Source organism: Scyliorhinus torazame, chromosome 17 (assembly GCF_047496885.1).
Source record: "Scyliorhinus torazame isolate Kashiwa2021f chromosome 17, sScyTor2.1, whole genome shotgun sequence".
Classification (NCBI taxonomy): domain Eukaryota; kingdom Metazoa; phylum Chordata; class Chondrichthyes; order Carcharhiniformes; family Scyliorhinidae; genus Scyliorhinus; species Scyliorhinus torazame.
Genome location: NC_092723.1, coordinates 114,171,366 through 114,191,209, shown reverse-complemented (window position 1 = coordinate 114,191,209; position 19,844 = coordinate 114,171,366). Strand labels below are relative to the sequence as shown.

Here is a 19,844-nt window from a genome sequence, read left to right as displayed (position 1 = left end):
AAAAGTAATGTTGTGTAAACTTTATTTTTATTTACATTTTTAAGTTTATTAAAATTATGCAATTTATTTTATACTTTTAAGGAAATCTATACAAATATAAAGAGTGAAGTAAGAGCTCACAAAGACTGGTACAGTCTTTTAAAATTCATTTTTAGGATCTGAATGTCACTGGCTAGGCCAGCTTTTGTTGCCCATCCTTATTTGTCCTTGAGAAGGTGGTGATAAGCCATCTTCAGGAACCGCTGTAGTCCACATTGTGTAGGTACACCCACAGTGCTGTTAGGAAGGAAGTTCCTGGATTTTGTCCCAGCGACAGTGAAGGAACAGCGATACAGTTCCAAGTCAGGATGGTGAGTGACTTGGAGGGGAACCTCCAGGTGGTGGTGTTTCCAGGTATCTGCTGCCTGTGTTCTTCTAGAGTAGCGGTCGGAGTTTGGAAGGTGTTGTCTAAAGAACTTGTCTAAAGGACCTTGGTGAGTTGCTGCAGTGCATCTTGTAGATGGTACACCCTAATGCCACTGTGCATCGGTGGTGGAGGGAGTGAATTTTTATGGAGCGGGTATTGGTCTGGCTAGTGTCAAGTTTCTTGAGTGTTGTTGGAGCTGCATTCCATGCAGGCAAGGGGGCAGTATTCCATCACTCCCCTGACTTGTAGATACCTTTAGGGAGCCAGGAACAGAGTTACTCATTGCGGTATTCCCAGCCTCTGACCTGCTCTTGTAGCCACAATATATGATTGATGCAGTTAAGTTTCTGGTCAATGAGGATACACCAGGATGTTGATAGTGGGGGATTCAGTGATGATAATGCTATTGAACGTCAAGGGGAGATGGTTAAGATGTTCTGTTTTTGGAGGTGGACATTGCCTGGGATGTATGTGCTGTGAATGTCACTTGCCATTTATCAGTTCAAACCTGTATCATAGAATCATAGAATTTACAGTGCAGAAGGAGGCCATTCAGCCCATCAGGTCTGCGCCAGCCCTTGGAAAGAGCACCCTATTTAAGCCCATGCCTTCACCATATCCCCATAACCCAATAACTCCACCTAACCTTTTGGACACGAAGGGGCAATTTAGCATGGCCAATCCACCTGACTTGCACATTTTTGGACAATGGGAGGAAACGGGTGTAGCGCACAATGACTTACGAGAGAGACGAGAAGTGATGAAGTCGATTCAGGCTTTATTAAGCGAGACTTGTCCCCAGCAGTTCAGCAACAGAATGAAGCGGCGGGGAGAAGCTCGGGTTCTTATACTCCGCCTTCAGGGCGGAGCCAGGAGTCAGCAGCCAACCAGGACCTGGGATCTGTCAGCCAATAGCATCACGGCTTCACAGTCCCACATGACCCCTAATACATACCACCACATTCACCCCTTGTTAAAAAGGAACCCGGCGGGGTGGTGGTTTGCATGGTGGTAGGGGTTTACAAGGCTGGCCCTGGAAGGAAAATTTCGGACATGTTACTACAGTTTTAGCCCTACACTGGGCTATGTACAAGTTTGTGAAACTATTTACAATATTAGCAAGAAAAACATTTTTTTTGTTACAATACAACAACATTCTTGGTGTCATGCGGATGCCACGAGTCGAGCGGGCGGTCTGGTCTTCCTGGTCGATCGCCTCAGCCCCGGTGGTGGTGCAGGTGCTTGTTCAGGCGTTGTCGTCTCCGGGAGCGTTTCGGTGTTTGTTCCTGTTTTACCCATGGGCGGGCATGGGAGGAGGACCGATCCCCCTGGGAAGGGGGCGGTCGCGGGGTGCGCCGGTGGCAGGGAGGGGATGATCGGTGTCGGGGGGGTGTGTGTTGCCGGCGGGCGCCAGGTCCCGCAGGGAGACCGTGTCCTGTCGGCCGTCGGGGTACGCCACGTAGGTGTACTGCGGGTTCGCGTGGAGAAGGTGAACCCTCTCGACCAACGGGTCCGATTTGTGCGCCCGCACATGTTTCCGGAGCAAGATGGGTCCTGGGGCCGCCAGCCAGGTCGGCAGCGACGTTCCGGAGGAGGACTTCCTGGGGAAGACAAGGAAGGCGCTCATGAGGCGTTTGGTTAGTGGTGGTACACAGCAGCGACCGGATGGAGTGGAGAGCATCCGGGAGGACCTCCTGCCACCGGGAAACTGGGAGATCCCTGGACCATAGGGCCAGCAGGACGGTCTTCCAGACCGTGCCGTTCTCCCTCTCTACTTGCCCGTTCCCCCGGGGGTTGTAGCTGGTCGTCCTGCTCGAGGCTATGCCCTTGCTGAGCAGGAACTGGCGCAGCTCGTCACTTATGAAGGAGGACCCCCTGTCGCTATGGATATACGCGGGGCAACCGAACAGTGTGAATATGGTGCCAAGGGCTTTAATGACTGTGGCCGCTGTCATGTCGGGGCAGGGGATGGCGAAGGGGAAACGAGAGTACTCGTCCACCACGTTCAGGAAGTATGCGTTGCGGTCAGTGGAGGGGAGGGGCCCTTTGAAATCCAAACTGAGGCGTTCAAAGGGGCGGGAAGCCTTGATCAGGTGCGCTCTATCCGGCCTGAAAAAGTGCGGTTTGCACTCTGCGCAGATGTGGCAGTTCCTGGTGACTGTACGGACCTCCTCCACGGAATAGGGGAGGTTGCGGGACTTTACAAAATGGTAGAATCGAGTGACCCCCCGGGTGGCAGAGGTCCTCGTGGAGGGCTTGGAGGCGGTCTATTTGTGCGTTGGCACATGTGCCGTGGGATAGGGCATCGGACGGCTCATTCAGCTTTCCGGGACGGTACAAGATCTCATAGTTGAAGGTGGAGAGCTCGATCCTCCACCTTAAGATCTTGTCATTTTTAATTTTGCCCCGCTGTGCATTATCGAACATGAAGGCTACCGACCGTTGGTCGGTGAGGAGAGTGAATCTCCTGCCGGCCAGGTAATGCCTCCAATGTCGCACAGCTTCCACTATGGCTTGGGCTTCCTTTTCCACTGAGGAGTGGCGGATTTCTGAGGCGTGGAGGGTCCGGGAGAAAAAGGCCACGGGTCTACCCGCTTGGTTAAGGTGGTAGTAGTGTCGTGGCGTCTTCTTCGGACCCCGTGGAGCCGTCGATGCTGGGGTCCTTTGTTGTCAACCAAGATGGTGGCGTCCATGAATCGCACGCGGCCGGGGGTGGACAAAATGGCCGCCCCCATGGATCGCACGTGGTCGGGGGTGGACAAAATGGCCGCCCCCATGAATCGCACTTGGCTGGGGGGTCACAAGATGGCGGCGCCCATCCTCCCCTCGTGGTGCCCGGGACCCAAAATGGCGGCACCCGCGGGTCGCACATGGGGCGCTGGGGGGGGTTGGGGAGCGTTTGGGATATGCTGGGCTTGTTCTTCTCCGGGGATTGCGGCGACCCCCCGGGACCGGCACACTGCCGCGTAATGGCCCTTCTTGCCGCAGCTTTTACAAATAGCTGCGCGGGCCGGGCAGCGCTGCCGGGGGTGTTCCACTTGCCCGCAGAAATAGCAGCGGGCCCCCCCGGGATGGTCTGGCGCTATAACCGCGCAAGCCTGCGAGGGAGGGGTTTGTCGCGACGGGGGTCCACGGAGCCCAAGGGGCTGCCGCGCGGTCGGGGCCGTAGGCGCGGGCGTTTTGCGAGGCCACATCTAGGGAAGCTGCAAGGGCCCGTGCCTCAGAGAATCCTAGCGACTCTCTTTCTAAAAGTCTTCGGCGGATTTGGGGAGAGTTCATACCTGCCACAAAAGCATCGCAAATTAGCATGTCCGTGTGTTCCATCGCGTTCACCGGCGGGCAGCTGCAGCCCCGTCGCAAAATTAGCAGCGCGGCGTAGAATTCTTCTAGCGATTCTCCGAGATTTTGCCGTCTCGTTGCGAGTTGGTGGCGCGCGTAGACCTGGTTAACGGGCCGAACGTAGATGCCCTTCAGTAATGCGAGTGCCGTCGGGAAATCCTCTGCGTCTTCTATGAGAGGGTAAATTTCCGGGCTTACCCTCGAATGCAGGACCTGCATTTTCTGGTCTTCTGTGATCCGGCCGGGGGCCGTTCGGAGGTAGCCTTCAAAACATGCTTGCCAGTGCTTAAATACTGCTGCCGAGTTCGCTGCGTGGGGGCTGATCCGCAGGCATTCCGGGGCGATACGGAGCTCCATAGTCTTTTAAGCTCGCTTAATAAATTGTAGCGCACAATGACTTACGAGAGAGACGAGAAGTGATGAAGTCGATCCAGGCTTTATTAAGCGAGATTTGTCCCCAGCAGTTCAGCAACAGAATGAAGTGGCGGGGAGAAGCTCGGGTTCTTATACTCCGCCTTCAGGGCGGAGCCAGGAGTCAGCAGCCAACCAGGACCCGGGATCTGTCAGCCAATATCATCACGGCTTCACAGTCCCACATGACCCCTAATACATACCACCACAACCGGAGCACCCGGAGGAAACCCCCGCAGAGACGGGGAGGAATCGTAGAATCATAGAATTTACAGTGCAGAAGGGGACCATTCGGCCCTTCGAGTCTGCACTGGCTCTTGGAAAGGGCACCCAACTTAAACCCATGCCTCCACCCTATCCCCACAACCCAGTAACCCCATTAATCTTTTAGACACTAAGGGGAAATTTAGCATAGCCAATCCACCTAACCTGCATATCTTTGGACTGTGGAAGGAAACCGGAGCACCCAGAGGAAACCCATGCAAACACAGGGAGAAAGTACAAACTCCATACAGACAGTCACCTGAGGCTAGAATTGAACCCAGGTCCCTGTGCCACCATGCTGCCCATATGTTCTCCAGGTCTTGCTGAATGCAGGCACAGACTATTCAATGAGTCATGAATGGTATTAAATACTGCAGAATCATCAGTGAAAATCCCCACTTCTGACCTTATGATAGAAGGGAGGTCATTGATGAAGCAGCTGGAGGTGATAGGGCCTCGGACACTACCCTGAGGGACTCCCGCAGTGATGTCCTAGGACTGAGATGATTGACCTCCAACAGCCACAGCCATCTTCCTTTGTGCCAAGTATGACTCCAACTAATTAGAAGCATGACAAAAACACCAGCTGGCCAAAATCAATGACTGTGTATGAAGTCAATGAATGACTGCAGTCTCTAAGCCCTGAGGGGAGCATGGAGTAATTGGAGGGGTGGTTTCAGGGTTAGGCCTTCATATCGCAAGAGTGACACACACATTGCTGAAAGTTCATGAAAATTGAAGCTTTTCTCAGCACTATCAGAGTGCTGTGAGTCATCGCTCAGTGGGTTATATTCTTATCCCTGAGCTCGGAGGCTACAGATTCAAGCCGACCATCCAGAGACCTGAGCACAATGATCCAGTCTTAACACTCCGGGGGTATCAAGGGGGTTCTGCCTTGCTGCAGGTACCAGACGACATTCATTTGAATCCCTTTCTGGCCTCTCAGGTGGGAGTAAGAGACCCAGTGGTGCCACTTTGAAGAATAGCAAAGAAGGTTTCCCTGGTGTGCTAGCCAATATTTGCCATTAGTCATCGGCACGTTAAAAACCAGATTAGCTGCTCATTATTGCTTAAGGGATCTCGTGATGTGCAAATTGTCAGCCATGTTTCCTAAATTGCAATAGTGGCTTGACTTCAAAAATGATGTAAGTGATTCTAAAAGCCCTTTGGGGATTGCCTTGAGTGTAGAAACCTCTTTATAAATCCATGGCCAGGATTTCACGGCACTCCACCAGTCACCCAGGGATCAAACTCGGGTCCTTAGCGCCGTGAGGCAGCAGTGCTAACCACTGCACCACCGTGCCACCCTCATCCCCATGTTCTAACAACACCAGTTAAACAACAGGAGTTGGAGGAACCAGAGAGCCCACGAGTCAGCAACCAATGAGTCACATGTAATGGTGACACAGGCAAGTATTACAAACAAGCACTTCACGCCATATCCTGGGGTGGTGATGGTGGGGGGAGGGCGGGGTTGGGAAAGGTGCTATATAAATGCAGTTCTTTCTTTTCTTCAGCATTCATTTTTACTTTCAAATTTCCTGAAATCCGAGTGAGAGCATGAGATCTCCATGAAGCGGTGCAACCTAATAATGAAGGTTTAATGCTGTCCTGCTCTTTGTTTACAGTGTGGTGTGATCCTGGGCTCCCTCCTGCTGAGTTGCTGCTCCTGGTTGGCTTACAGCTCCAGCCTGATGCTGCTCGAAGCGGCAATTGCTGCTAAACGCAAAACATACTTTGGTCTCGGTAAGTTTATGAGAACAGGGGGAGGAATCTCTGCCTTGAGCAGAGATTATGATAACTAGCTAAAGGATGACAGCGCTGTAGTTTGTGCGCAGCCAACCATTTTAAATGAGCTCCACCATCATGCACTAACTTGCTCTGTGCTGTAACAGCATCATCTTCCATCAATTCAAACCTCGATTTTAGGCCAAACAATTTAAATGTTTAACATTAGTTGCCGCAGAGACGCCAGCTGCCAGAGGGTACACTGTACAAAGCAGTTACTTGAGACAACAATCTCCAACTTCCCATCCTGCCCTGGCCATTTTAACTGTTTGTGTGAGTGGTTTGCTTTCCTTTGCTTCTGTTCCTCTTGATGCGACCATCAATTCACTCGAGACAAGAGTAGAAATAAACTGTGGCTTTAATCAACTAGAACAATGCCTGCCTGCGACTGAGCTAACACTGAGAACCGCCGACAGGTCGACTGCTCTTTATACCTCCCTTCAAGGGGAGGAGCCATGGGTGGAGCCCATACAGGCCCCAACATGTTCCCTTATGGATAATGCCACACAATGGCCCATAGGGGGAGCCCACAAGGGCAACAGCATAGCACAGATACAAATACAAGGGCAACAGCATAGCATAAATACAATGGTGGATTATTGATACAATACATTCACCACACCTCTCGCTTTCAAAATTGGGATAGAATAATATGGCACAGATGGATTAATGCGGTTATTTGTGCAGTGAAGTTAAAAGCCCTTGTAATTTGTGCATTGTGAATCAGGAATAAGGGACTGAATTATTCGCAATCGGGATTCTCCATTTTTCCGGCAGCCTGGGGTTTTCCCAATGGCATGAGATGCCCCACAATGGAAAACCCCATTGACCAGCCAGCGAAACGGAGAATCCTGATGGCGTGTCGCACGCGGGATGGGCCGAGTGGCGCCGGCGCCGTTCACATGTGGTCCTACCTGGCGTGTCCTCGGCGTCCATCCTGCGGGGGGCGGCCTGGTGCGGGAGAGGGGGGATCCGACCCCGGGCGGCGCCTCCACCATGGCCTGGCCCGTGATCGGGGCCTACCAATCGGCGGGTCGGCTTCTCCTGGTGGGGGCCTCTTTTACTCCGCGCCGGCTCCTGTAGCTCTCCGCCATGTTGCATCGGGGCCGACGCGGAGAACATAAGAACATAAGAACTAGGAGCAGGAGTAGGCCATCTGGCCCCTCGAGCCTGCTCCACCATTCAATGAGATCATGGCTGATCTTTTGTGGACTCAGCTCCACTCAGCCCGAACACCATAACCCTTAATCCCTTTGTTCTTCAAAAAACATCTATCTTTATCTTGAAAACATTTAATGAAGGAGCCTCTACCGCTTCACTGGGCAAGGAATTCCATAGATTCACAACCCTTTGGGTGAAGAAGTTCCTCCTAAACTCCTAAACTCAGTCCTAAATCTACTTCCCCTTATTTTGAGGCTATGCCCCCTAGTTCTGCTTTTACCCGCCAGTGGAAACAACCTGCCCGCATCTATCCTATCTATTCCCTTCATAATTTTATATGTTTCTATAAGATCCCCCCTCATCCTTCTAAATTCCAATGAGTACAGTCCCAGTCTACTCAACCTCTCCTCGTGATCCAACCCCTTCAGCTCTGGGATGAACCTAGTGAATCTCCTCTGCACACCCTCCAGCGCCAGTACGTCCTTTCTCAGGCAACTAGCATGCATGTGCGAGTTCGCGCCGGTCACAGCGCGCTTGCGCAGACCCGTGGCACCTGTTTGCCGCCGATATCAGCTAGAACTGCGTGAGTCACTCCAGTGCCATGCTGGCCCCCTGTAGGGCGCAGGATCGCTGATCATAGGGGCCTGTTGACACCGTCGTAAAACGCGACACCGTTTACGACGGAGTCAACACTTAGCCTCAGGAACAGAGAACCCCGCCTAATATTCCCCAGATCAGAAAAACTCAGTGTCAACAGGCAAAGCGGTGGCATAGTGGTATTGTCGCTGCACTAGTGATCCAGAGTCATGCTCTGGGAACCCGGGTTCAAACCCCGCCATGGCAAGGGTTAATGTGAGACTGGAGAATAGCACTGCCCACACCGTGAAGTGGAGAGGGACATGGCAGCAGGCAAGAGATAGAGTCGTCGGGAGAGTCTCGAGTAGAAGTCAGGCATATGTATGTAGTTATGTCTTACCAACTGTTCAACGTACAAGCCTCTGGACCTCTTTGTGAGATCTACTGAACAAACCCTTACAACATGGTGATCGCTAGCAGCAAAATGCAGAACCAAAGAAGCTGGTGAAGGACCTGGAATCTGAAAAACGGAAGGTACAGCGTCCTGACTTGACTGAAGTGCATTTGAACCGAAGGCAGCAGGAGATCACCAAGGAAGAAGCTCCACTGCAGATATGGAGGCTGGAGGGCAGAAGAAAATTCCATGGTGAAGCTAGAGGACTCCACCAGAACACTTGGAGATCCATTAGGAATCAGAGTCAAAGGGCCGAGCAAAGGTGAGCAAAAATTCAGTTCTAAGGCTAAGCTAGCCTTTCAAAGTCTTCAAGCTATTGATCAGTCCGAGCAGTGGGTTTCATTAATCACCGTGGCTAGCCAGGTTGGCGTCAAATGCTGTGGCAGCCAAATCCCATGGAAAAATAATTACAAACCCAGCTAAAGCTGGGAATTGCCTTTCAATCACCCGAATATTCTGAAAATGTTCTAAAGTGCCCGAACCTTTGATTAGAAAATTCACCTGTCTAAACCTGACAAGCATGGGAAGAAGCATTGAAAAAACTGGTTACTGCTGCGCCATCTTGAAGACAGTAAGAAGTCTTACAACACCAGGTTAAAGTCCAACAGGTTTGTTTCAAACACTAGCTTTCGGAGCGCTGCTCCTTCCTCAGGTGAATGAAGAGGTATGTTCCAGAAACATATATATAGACAATTCAAAGATGCAAGACAATGTGTAGAATGTGAGCATTTGCAGTGAATTAAGTGTTTACAGATCCAGAGATAGGGGTAACCCTGGGTTAAAGAGGTGTGAATTGTCTCAAGCCAGGACAGTTGTGGTCGCTGTTCTGAAGGCTGGGTAGTTTGCTGTAAACAATGGTTTGTTGGAGGTTGCGACCATGCCACCACACAACCCTGCCATGGCAATCTCTGCAAGACGTGCCAGATCATCGACTTGGATACCACCATTACCACATGAGAACACCACCCACCAGGTACGCGGTACATACTCGTGCGACTCGGCCAACGTTGTCTACCTCATACGCTGCAGGAAAGGATGTCCCGAAGCGTGGTACATTGGCGAGACCATGCAGACGCTGCGACAACGAATGAACGGACATCGCGCGACAATCACCAGGCAAGAATGTTCCCTTCCAGTCGGGAAACACTTCAGCAGTCAAGGGTATTCAGCCTCTGATCTCCGGGTAAGCGTTCTCCAAGGCGGCCTTCAGGACGCGCGACAACGCAGAATCGCCGAGCAGAAACTTATAGCCAAGTTCCGCATACATGAGTGTGGCCTCAACCGGGACCTGGGATTCATGTCGCATTACATTCATCCCCACCATCTGGCCTGCGAAATCCTACCAACTGTCCTGGCTTGATACAATTCACACCTATTTAACCTGGGGTTAGCCCTATCTCTGGATCTGTAAACACTTAATTAACTGCAAATGCTTGCATTCAAAGCATTGTCTTGCATCTTTGAATTTGTCTATATATGTTTCTGGAGCATACCTCTTCATTCACCTGAGGAAGGAGCAGTGCTCCGAAAGCTAGTGTTTGAAACAAACCTGTTGGACTTTAACCTGGTGTTGTAAGACTTCTTACTGTGCTCACCCCAGTCCAATGCCAGTATCTCCCCATCTTGAAGAGTGGAACAGCATTTAAAGCTGTACTCCCCTGGGCTGAAAAGCAATGGTGGATAATAAATCTACTCTACCAGATCAATTTGGGTTGATTCAAGGGCCAGACCAGGCACAGAATTGAGGGCTTTGGCAAGATAAGAAGACAGAGGCTGAAGAAGTGAATACACTCCTGTACTCAGTAGGGCTAATAGTTGATGACATCATTGCAAGGCAAGGAATAAACAATAAGTTTATTCAGATATGTTTGGAAAGGTTCTGAAATCCTTTGATACCTACTATAATTCAAAAGTTATATTTTGGAGCGAGCAAAGTTCAACAAGTGAGTGCAGCAGCCTGGAGACCCTGTTGATTCTTTCATAAACCAGCTATACAGACTGCTGAAGTCTGATTCTGGCAGACTTACGTTAGAGCTCACATGAGAGCGAATAGTGGTCAGATTGTCTGATGATTGTCTTTCGTACTATAGGCAAAAGAAGATCTCTGATTCTAGAAAAGGCCTTCCAAATAATCAGGTAATCTGAATTTTGCTAACGACACCAGCTCCGGTGGGCCAGCACGGTAGCACAGTGGATAGCACAGTTGCTTCTCAGCCCCAGGTTTGAATCCCGGCTTGGGTCACTGTCTGTGTGGAGTCTGCACATTCTCCCCGTGTCTGCGTGGATTTCCTCTGGGTGCTCCGGTTTCCTCCCACAGTCCAAAGATGTGCAGGTTAGGTGGATTGGGCATGTTAAATTGCCCTTAGTGTCCAAACAGGTTGGGTGGGGTTACTGGATTACAGGGATGGGGTAGAGATGTGGGCTTAGGTAGTTCTTTCCAAGGAACGGTGCAGACTTGATGGGCTGAATGGCCTCGTTCTGCACTGTAAATTCTATGATTCTATGAGGCGAGGAAGCCATGGGAGAGAACAACTCCAATGGTCCATCTCATAAACAACAAAAAGCCAGGAAGATTCCAGGCCAAGGAGGACAATACCCAATCAGACCACACAAAGGTGGGAGACCATTTCTGTGCTGTGGTGTCAAAAGAGCTCACAGCTGAGAGCAATGTGCAGCAATCCCTGCACAGTGCTTCCACTGCAACCGGCTGGGACGTTTTGGAAAGCTGCGCGATTCTAAGACAGAAAGACATGTGGAGGATCCCAAAACAGTCCATGACATTGAGGTACCACACCAGGAAAAAGTTCAACTCTGCTTCTGGGGTGAGATCAAGGATCCTGGATTCTCCTTTTGGAATGCTGACATTCTGTCAGACTCATCGGTACTGAATGAATGTTAGGACTGGCTTTGGAGGAAGTCGGTTCGATGGTTAACTGGCAACCAGTGGATTGGCCAGGGATAGTGTTCTGCCTGACAACAGTCAGCGTTTGGTTTTTCAGAGAAAACCTGCCAGAAGCCTCTAGACCCTCGAAGGAAAAGGAGCTGTGTTTTCTCTCTTTCTCCACGACCGGTTGCCTGCTATCTTTGTGAGTCTGTAGTGAAGATCATTTCAAGCTGAAGGAAAAGAAAGTACCCAACTGAAGACTTAACATTGAGAAAGAAACTAGCTGGAAGACATCCATCTGAATCAAAGATCCTTTTCCTTCTATTATATTATATTTTCTTTACTTCTCAACCACCATTTCCATCTATGTTGTGTGTGTGTAGAGAGGGTGGGAGTTAGAAAGGGGAGGGGAGTTAGGAATCAGCTTGTGGATAGTTAGTTATATTTTTTGCCCATTTAATTCTAATTACTGTTAATAATAAAAGGTTACTTGTGTTACTTGTGGTGGCTGTGGTCAATTTAATTCAACCAAATATAAGATCTATTTTCATCTGTGTTGTGACTCCGGGTCAAGTGGGGCTGGAATTGAACGTGTACTGGCCCAGGAGTCGTAACACCATCAACTCACCAGCGCATACCTCAGGGAGGTACAAGGGCGCAGGAAAGAATGGAATGTGCCCATGAAAGTCAAACTGCAGGCTGAGCTCATGACTCATGTTGGGTAAAGACTTGGGGGGAGGTGTAGTATAAGGGGTTTCCAGCATAAAAAGGGTTAATGTGGGACTGACAAACTGTACTGCCCATAGTGTGATATAGAGAGACGCATGGCAGTAGTCAGGAGACAGAGTTGTATGGAGAGATTCGAATACAGGTCAAATATATGTCTATAGTTATATGTTACCAATTAGCATGACTGACCTTACAAGCCTCTGAACCTCATTGTGAGAGGTACTGAACAAACCCTTACCACAATTCTGTTCAGTAAAGTGAACAATCTAAGCTTCTGCAAGGCCTTGTAAACTAATAACCCAAAAGGTAGGAAAGGTCACTCCCGACAATAATGGTGAAAATGCTGCTGCATTTTAATGTCAGTGTGGATTATACATTTAACAATCATTGATTTTGTCCAATTACTTGAACTACTTGGAACTTATTCATTATTTCGACCATTAAACTTGCTTGGCTTTCAAAATGTGGCTTGCATATGTCATGTGAGAGTCTCTTTAAGAAAGGCGTGTTTTATCAAATAGCTGCAGTGATGTCATTGTGTGGGTGGAGCTGGAATGTGATTCTGTCTTTTACTTTCGTTTTGAGCTGGATGCTGCTTTGTGTTTTACTTTCATTTTAAGTAGTAGGGAGCTGCATTCAAGCAAAAAGCTGTATTGATCTCTCTCTGTGCAATCTAAAGAGTGTCTTCAGCTCACTTGATAATTTAAAAGTGATACCTGCTTTCTATAGAGAATTCAAACCTGTTGGCTTTGTTAAAAAGGGTATATGACTTATGGATGTTGCTAGGAAAGTTATTAAGAGTTACCTATAGAGTATTGTATCTGTGGGGATTATCAAGGTTGGTAGTTGATAAGATGTTTACTGTGTGTTTATAAAATGTTAACTGGATTCATAGAATAAACATTGTTTTTGTTTAAAAATACTTTAGATCTCTGTTGCACCACACATGTAAAGTGTGGCCCATAACTAAAATCTATTAAAAATTGTGGGTCAGGTGAACTCTATGATATACTCTATGATATACTTTGGTGTTCTCTAAATCCTGGCCCATACTACATACTTTGAAATCAGTCGGACTTCCTCAATACTCCTTTATCTGTCCTTTCCTGAAGATTGTATGATAGCTGAGAATTTTGAATTATCACTCACCAAATTTACAATTTGCATTTCAGCTCAGATATCGAATGGAATATTTGGAAAGTTAGTGGTTGCAATCAGGTAAGCGGCCTACGATGAGTTTGACACCGGAAGCTTTCATGTTGTTTGGGTGAGAGTTCCCACGTTGTTTCCTATCTTATTCTCCCTGTACAGTTTGCAGTTGCGACATAAGGGGCGAAATTCTCCGGAAACGGCGCGATGTCCGCCAACTGGCGTCCAAAACGGCGCCAATCAGACGGGCATCGCGCCGCCCCAAAGGTGCGGAATGCTCCGCATCTTTGGGGGCCGAGCCCAACATTGAGGGGCTAGGCCGGCGCCGGAGGAATTTCCGCCCCGCCAGCTGGCGGAAACGGCCTTTGTTGCCCCGCCAGCTGGCGCGGAAATGACATGTCGGGGCGGCGCATGCGTGGGAGCGTCAGCGGCCGCTGACAGTTTCCCACGCATGCGCAGTGGAGGGAGACCGTGGCGGAGGCGGAAGGGAAAGAGTGCCCCCATGGCACAGGCCTGCCCGCGGATCGGTGGGCCCCGATCGCGGGCCAGGCCGCCGTGGGGGCACCCCCCCAGGGCCAGATCGCCCCGTGCCCCCCCCAGGACCCCGGAGCCCGCCCACGCCGCCTTGTCCCGCCGGTAAGGTAGGTGGTTCAATTTAGGCCGGCGTGACAGGCATTTTAGCGGCGGGACTTCGGCCCATCCGGCGGGGGGGTCGGAGAATGTCGCCCAAGGTGACTGAATTCTCTCTAGTCATTTGAAAGGAACTACAAAGTAATCCACGTAGATTGGCCCAAGATAATTTCCCCCCTTTTGCTTCCACTGTCTCGCCCTCAGTTATTCTCGGGCATCCTCTGCTGATTATCTGTTTGCTAATAATAAAGCAAGCCAGCTGCTTGTTGGAGCCAATGGAATTAAAAATCTACAGGAATGCACAACAGACTGCTGACTCACCGTTTGACAGAGTCAGGATCTAATCATTGCCCCTCTCCTTGTCTTAACAATCATCCATCTGTCCCTAAAAATAAATGGATAATGTTTTCACTTTATCCTGTGTGGGGAAGTCAGGCCTGACAACTTTAATTGGCTGGAATTTCCCACAGTGGTTCTCTCGAATTCCAATCCTTTTATTCAAAAAATGGATTTTATTTCAAGCATGTGGAAAGAAAATAGCCACAGATACAAAAACACACTCTACAAACTCACAGTCCATAGTTTGTACAACTTTCCCCCTTTTTCTGTTACGGCGCGCCCCAGCCGGCAGGGGGATTCTCTGTCCCGCCAGCCGGCCAATGGGATTGCCCATTGTGGGAGGCCCCACGCCGCCGGGAAATCTGCGGGCGTGGGTGCGCTGCCGGCGCAAAGGAGAATCCTGCCAGCGGGGAATCCAGTCACATAGGTTCTGATTAGAGCTCTGTGAAACATTTTGGGCTATTTTTCTCCAAATGCGAATTGTTGTTCTTGTAAATAGTTCCTGGCCATCTGTGAAAAGCTCAGTTCCTCTAACATGGCAGCATTCCAATTACATCAACATGTTTTGGTGTTTTAATAGAGGTAGGACCATACTGTCAAAATGTTCAGGTAAATGAAGAGGGGGAGATAAAAACAAAGGACTTGCATTGATATAGTGCCTGGAGAGACTTCAGGACATCCCAAAGTGCTCAATAGCCAATGAGGGGAGGCAATTGCTTAGTGGTGTTGTCACTAGACTAGTAATTCCGATACCCTCGGTAATTCTCTGGGGAGATGGGTTTGAATCCCACCATGGCAGATGGTGACGTTTGAAGTTAATATAAATCTGGAATTAAATGTCTAATTTTAATGTAATTTTTTTTAAAAATGTGCTTATTCAAATTTTTCCAACAAAATGTTTTAACAAACAAGCCCCCCCCCCCATAACAAAAAGAAGAAAGAACACAAACAGCACAATCAAAAATAATAAACTACTTATACATTGGGTTTCTCCCGCATATATTAACACCCCCCTATGACATTCAAGAGTACCCTTGGGGAAACCCCCCCCACCCACCCAAATACCCCCCGAAAGAGACACCACCCTCTCCCCACCCCCATGGGTTGCTGCTGCTGCTGACCTCCTCCTAGCGCTCCGCGAGATAGTCTAGGAACGGTTGCCACTCGTAAGGCAAACTTTATCCTCTCCAGCTTAATGAACTCTGCCATGTCATTTATCCAGGCTTCCACACTGGGGGGCTTTGCGTCCTTCCATAATAACAAGATCCTCCACGGGGCTACCAGGGCGCAAAGGCCAGGGTACCTGCCTCTTTCGCCTCCTGCACTCCCGGCTCGTCCATTACCCCAAATGATGCCAACCCCCAACTTGGCTTGACCTGGACTTTCACCACCTTGGACTTAGTCCTCGCAAGACCCCTCCAAAACCCCTCCAGCGCCGGGCACGACCAGAACATGTGGACGTGATTTTCCGGACTCCCCGAGCACCTCCCACATCTAGGGCGAAATTCTCCGGAAACGGCGCGATGTCCGCCGACTGGCGCCCAAAACGGCGCCAATCAGACGGGCATCGCGCCGCCCCGAAGGTGCGGAATGCTCCGCATCTTTGGGGGCCGAGCCCCAACATTGAGGGGCTAGGACGACGGCGGAGGGATTTCCGCCCCGCCAGCTGGCGGAAACGGCCTTTGTTGCCCCGCCAGCTGGTGCGGGAATGACATCTCTGGGCGGCGCATGCGCTGGAGCGTCAGAGGCCGCTGACAGTTTCCCACGCATGCGCAGTGGAGGGAGTCTCTTCCACCTCCGCCATGGTGGAGACCGTGGTGGAGGCGGAAGGGAAAGAGTGCCCCCACGGCACAGGTCCGCCCGCGGATCGGTGGGCCCCGATCGCGGGCCAGGCCACCGTGGGGGCAACCCCCGGGGTCAGATCGCCCCCGCGCCCCCCCCCAGGACCCCGGAGCCCGCCCACGCCGCCTTGTCCCGCCGGTAAGGTAGGTGATTTAATTTACGCCGGCGGGACAGGCAATTTATCGCCGGGACTTCGGCCCATTCGGGCCGGAGAATCGAGCGGGGGGCCCGCCAACCGGCGCGGCGCGATTCCTGCCCCCGCCGAATATCCGGTGCCGGAGACTTCGGCAACCGGCGGGGGCGGGATTCACGCCAGCCCCCGGCGATTCTCCGACCCGGCGGGGGGTCGGAGAATGTCGCCCCTGTCCTCCACCCCAAAGAACCTACTCATCCTCGCCCCTGTCATATGCGCTCTGTGAACAAGCTTGAACTGTATTAGGCTGAGCCTGGCGCAAGAGGAGGAAGAATTAACCCTACTCAGGGCATCAGCCCACAGACCTTCAGCAATCTCCTCCCCAAGCTCCTCCTCCCACTTGCCATTTATCTCCTCTACCGAAACCTCCTCCTCTTCTTTCATCTCTTGATAGATCGCCGAAACCTTGCCTTCTCCGACCCATGCACCCGAAATCACCCTGTCCTGAATCCTCTGCACCGGGAGCAACGGGAATTCCCTCACCTGCCGCCTCACAAACGCCCTCACTTGCAGAGACCTGAACGCATTTCCCGGGGATAACCCAAACTTCTCCTCCAGTGCCCCTAGGCTCGCAAACGTCCCATCTATAAACAGGTCCCCCATTCTTCTGATCCCTGCCCGATGCCAGCTCCGAAACCCCCCATCCATCCTTCCCGGGACGAACCGATGGTTCTGCCGAATCGAGGACCAAACCGAGGCTCCCACCTCGCCCCTGTGTCGTCTCCACTGCCCCCAGATCTTCAACGTTACCGCCACCACCAGACTCATGGTGTACCTTGTCGGCGAGAGCGGCAGCGGTGCCGTCACCTGCGCCCTCAGGCTCGTGCCCCTGCAGGACGCCATCTCCAACCTCTTCCACGCTGCCCCCTCTCCCTCTATTACCCATTTACGGATCATCGCCACATTGGTTGCCCAATAGTAGCCGCACAGATTCGGCAGCGGCAGCCCTCCCCTGTCCCTGCTACGCTCCAGAAACACCCTCTTTACCTTCGGGGTCTTATTTGCCCACACGAAACCCATGATGCTCCGACCTACCCGTTTAAAAAAGGCCTTGGGAATCACAATGGGAAGGCACTGGAACACAGAGAGAAACCTCGGGAGGACCATCATTTTAACCGACTGTACCCTGCCCGCTAGCGAGAGTGGCAGCACATCCCAACTTTTGAAATCCTCCTCCATCTGCTCCACCAACCATGTCAAATTGAGCTTGTGCGGGGCACCCCAGCTCCCAAACACCTGGATCCCCAAGTACCGAAAGTTCCTGTCTGCCCTCTTCAATGGTAGGTCGTCTATCCCCCTTCCCTGGTCCCCTGGATGCACCACAAAGAGCTCACTTTTCCCTACGTTGAGCTTATAGCCCGAGAAGTCCCCAAACTCCCTTAGGATCCGCATGACCTCTACCATCCCCTCCACTGGATCTGCCACATACAGCAACAGGTCGTCCGCATACAGCGACACCTGATGTTCCTCTCCCCCTCGGACCAACTCCCTCCATTTCCTGGACTCCCTTAGTGCCATGGCCAGAGGCTCAATTGCCAATGCAAACAACAAGGGGGACAGGGGGCACCCCTCCCTCGTCCCTCGGTGCAGCCGAAAGTGCTCCGAACTCCGCCGATTCATAGCCACACTCGCCACCGGGGCTCTATATAGGAGCCTGACCCAACTGATAAACCCCTCCCCGAACCCAAACCTCCGCAGCACTTCCCAAAGATACTCCCACTCCACCCGGTCGAAGGCCTTCTCCGCGTCCATAGCTGCCACTACCTCCGCCTCTCCCTCCACCAATGGTATCATAATCACATTGAGGAGCCTCCGCACATTAGTGTTTAGCTACCTACCCTTTACAAATCCCGCCTGGTCATCATGAATCACTCCAGGGACACAGTCCTCAGTTCTCGTGGCCAGCACTTTTGCCAGCAACTTAGCATCCACATTGAGGAGCGAGATCAGTCTATACGACCCACATTGCCACGGGTCCTTCTCCCGCTTCAGAATCAGCGAGATCAGCGCCCCAGACATTGTCGGGGGCAGGGTCCCCCTCTCCCCTGCTTCATTGAAAGTTCACACTAACAATGGGCCTCGCAGGTCCACATATTTCCCATAAAACTCGACCAGGAACCCATCTGGCCCCGGGGCCTTCCCCGCCTGCATGTTCCCCAATCCTTTAACCAGCTCCTCCAACCCAATTGGCGCCCCTAAACCAGCCACCTCCTGCTACTCCACCCTCGGGAACCTCGGTTGATCCAAAAATCGTCGCATCCTCTCTTCCCCCGCTGGGGGCTCAGATCTGTACAGCTCCTCATAGAAGTCCTTAAATACCTCATTTACTCTCACCGCACTCCGCACCGTATTCCCCCTGCTATCCTTAACTCCCCCTATCTCCCTCGCTGCCACCCTCTTACGGAGCTGGTGTGCCAGCATCCGGCTCGTCTTCTCCCCATACTCGTACGTCGCCCCCTGTGCTTTCCTCCACTGTGCCTCTGCTTTCCCTGTCGCAACAGGTCAAACTCCATCTGGAGGCTTCGCCGCTCCCTAAGTAGTCCCTCCTCGGGGGCCTCTGCATATCTCCTGTACACCCTTAAGATCTCCCCCACCAACCTCTCCCACTCCCTGCCCTCTCTCTTCTCCCTGTGGGCCCTAATGGAGATTAACTCTCCCCTGACCACCGCCTTCAACGCCTCCCAGACTACCCCCACCTGCACCTCTCCGTTGTCATTGGCCTCCAAGTATCTCTCAATGCACCCCCGCACCCTCCCGCATGCCTCCCCATCCGCCAATAATCCCACATCAAGATGCCACAGCGGGCGCTGGTCCCTCTCCTCTCCTAACTCCAGCTCCACCCAGTGCGGGGCGTGGTCTGAGATGGCTATGGCCGAATACTCCGTTCCTTCCACTTTCGGGATTAGCGCCCTACTCAACACAAAAAAATCCATCCGGGAGTAGGCTCTATGTACATGGGAAAAGAATGAGAATTCCCTGGCCGGGGCCTAGCAAACCTCCACGGATCCACTCCCCCCATCTGGTCAATAAACCCCCTAAGCACCTTGGCCGCAGCCGGCCTCTTCCCTGCCTTGGATCTGGAGCGATCTAATGCTGGATCCAGCACCGTGTTGAAATCCCCCCCCATTATCAAGCTTCCTGCCTCCAGGTCCGGAATCCAACCCAGCATGCGCTTCATAAATCCGGCATCATCCCAGTTCTGGGCGTATACGTTTACCAGTACCACCCACACCCCCTGAAACCTACCACTCACCATCACGTATCAACCCCCATTATCCACTACAATATTCTTGGCCTCAAACGACACCCGCTTCCCCATCAGTATTGCAACCCCTCTGTTCTTCGCATCCAGCCCCGAATGGAATACCTGTCCTACCCATCCCTTTCTCAACCTGACCTGGTCTGCCACCAAATGTGTCTCCTGAAGCATGACCACGTCTGCCTTCAGTCCCTTTAAGTGCGCGGACACTCGGGCCCTCTTAACCGGCCCATTCAGGCCCCTCACATTCCAAGTTATCTGCCAGATTGGGGGGCTTCTCACCACCCCCCTGCCGACTAGCCATCTCCTTTTCTAGGCCAGTCACGTGCCCGCGCCTCCCGCACTCTCCAGTCCCCCAGACGGCGGACCCCCGCCCCGACCACCTCTCCTATTTCCAATTCCCCATTGGCCAATGCAGCA

General features: G+C 51.7%; 1 protein-coding gene across 1 annotated transcript in view; it reads left to right on the top strand.

Moving 5' to 3' along the window:
• The window catches only part of LOC140394082 (putative sodium-coupled neutral amino acid transporter 10), a 108,332-nt gene that overhangs the window by 37,202 nt on the left and 51,286 nt on the right, over nt 1–19,844 (top strand). Inside the window, exons 2-3 of the mRNA XM_072480915.1 lie at nt 6,049–6,166; nt 13,185–13,230. Of these exons, the coding sequence (XP_072337016.1) occupies nt 6,049–6,166; nt 13,185–13,230 (164 nt within the window). The remainder of the gene's footprint in view (nt 1–6,048; nt 6,167–13,184; nt 13,231–19,844) is intronic.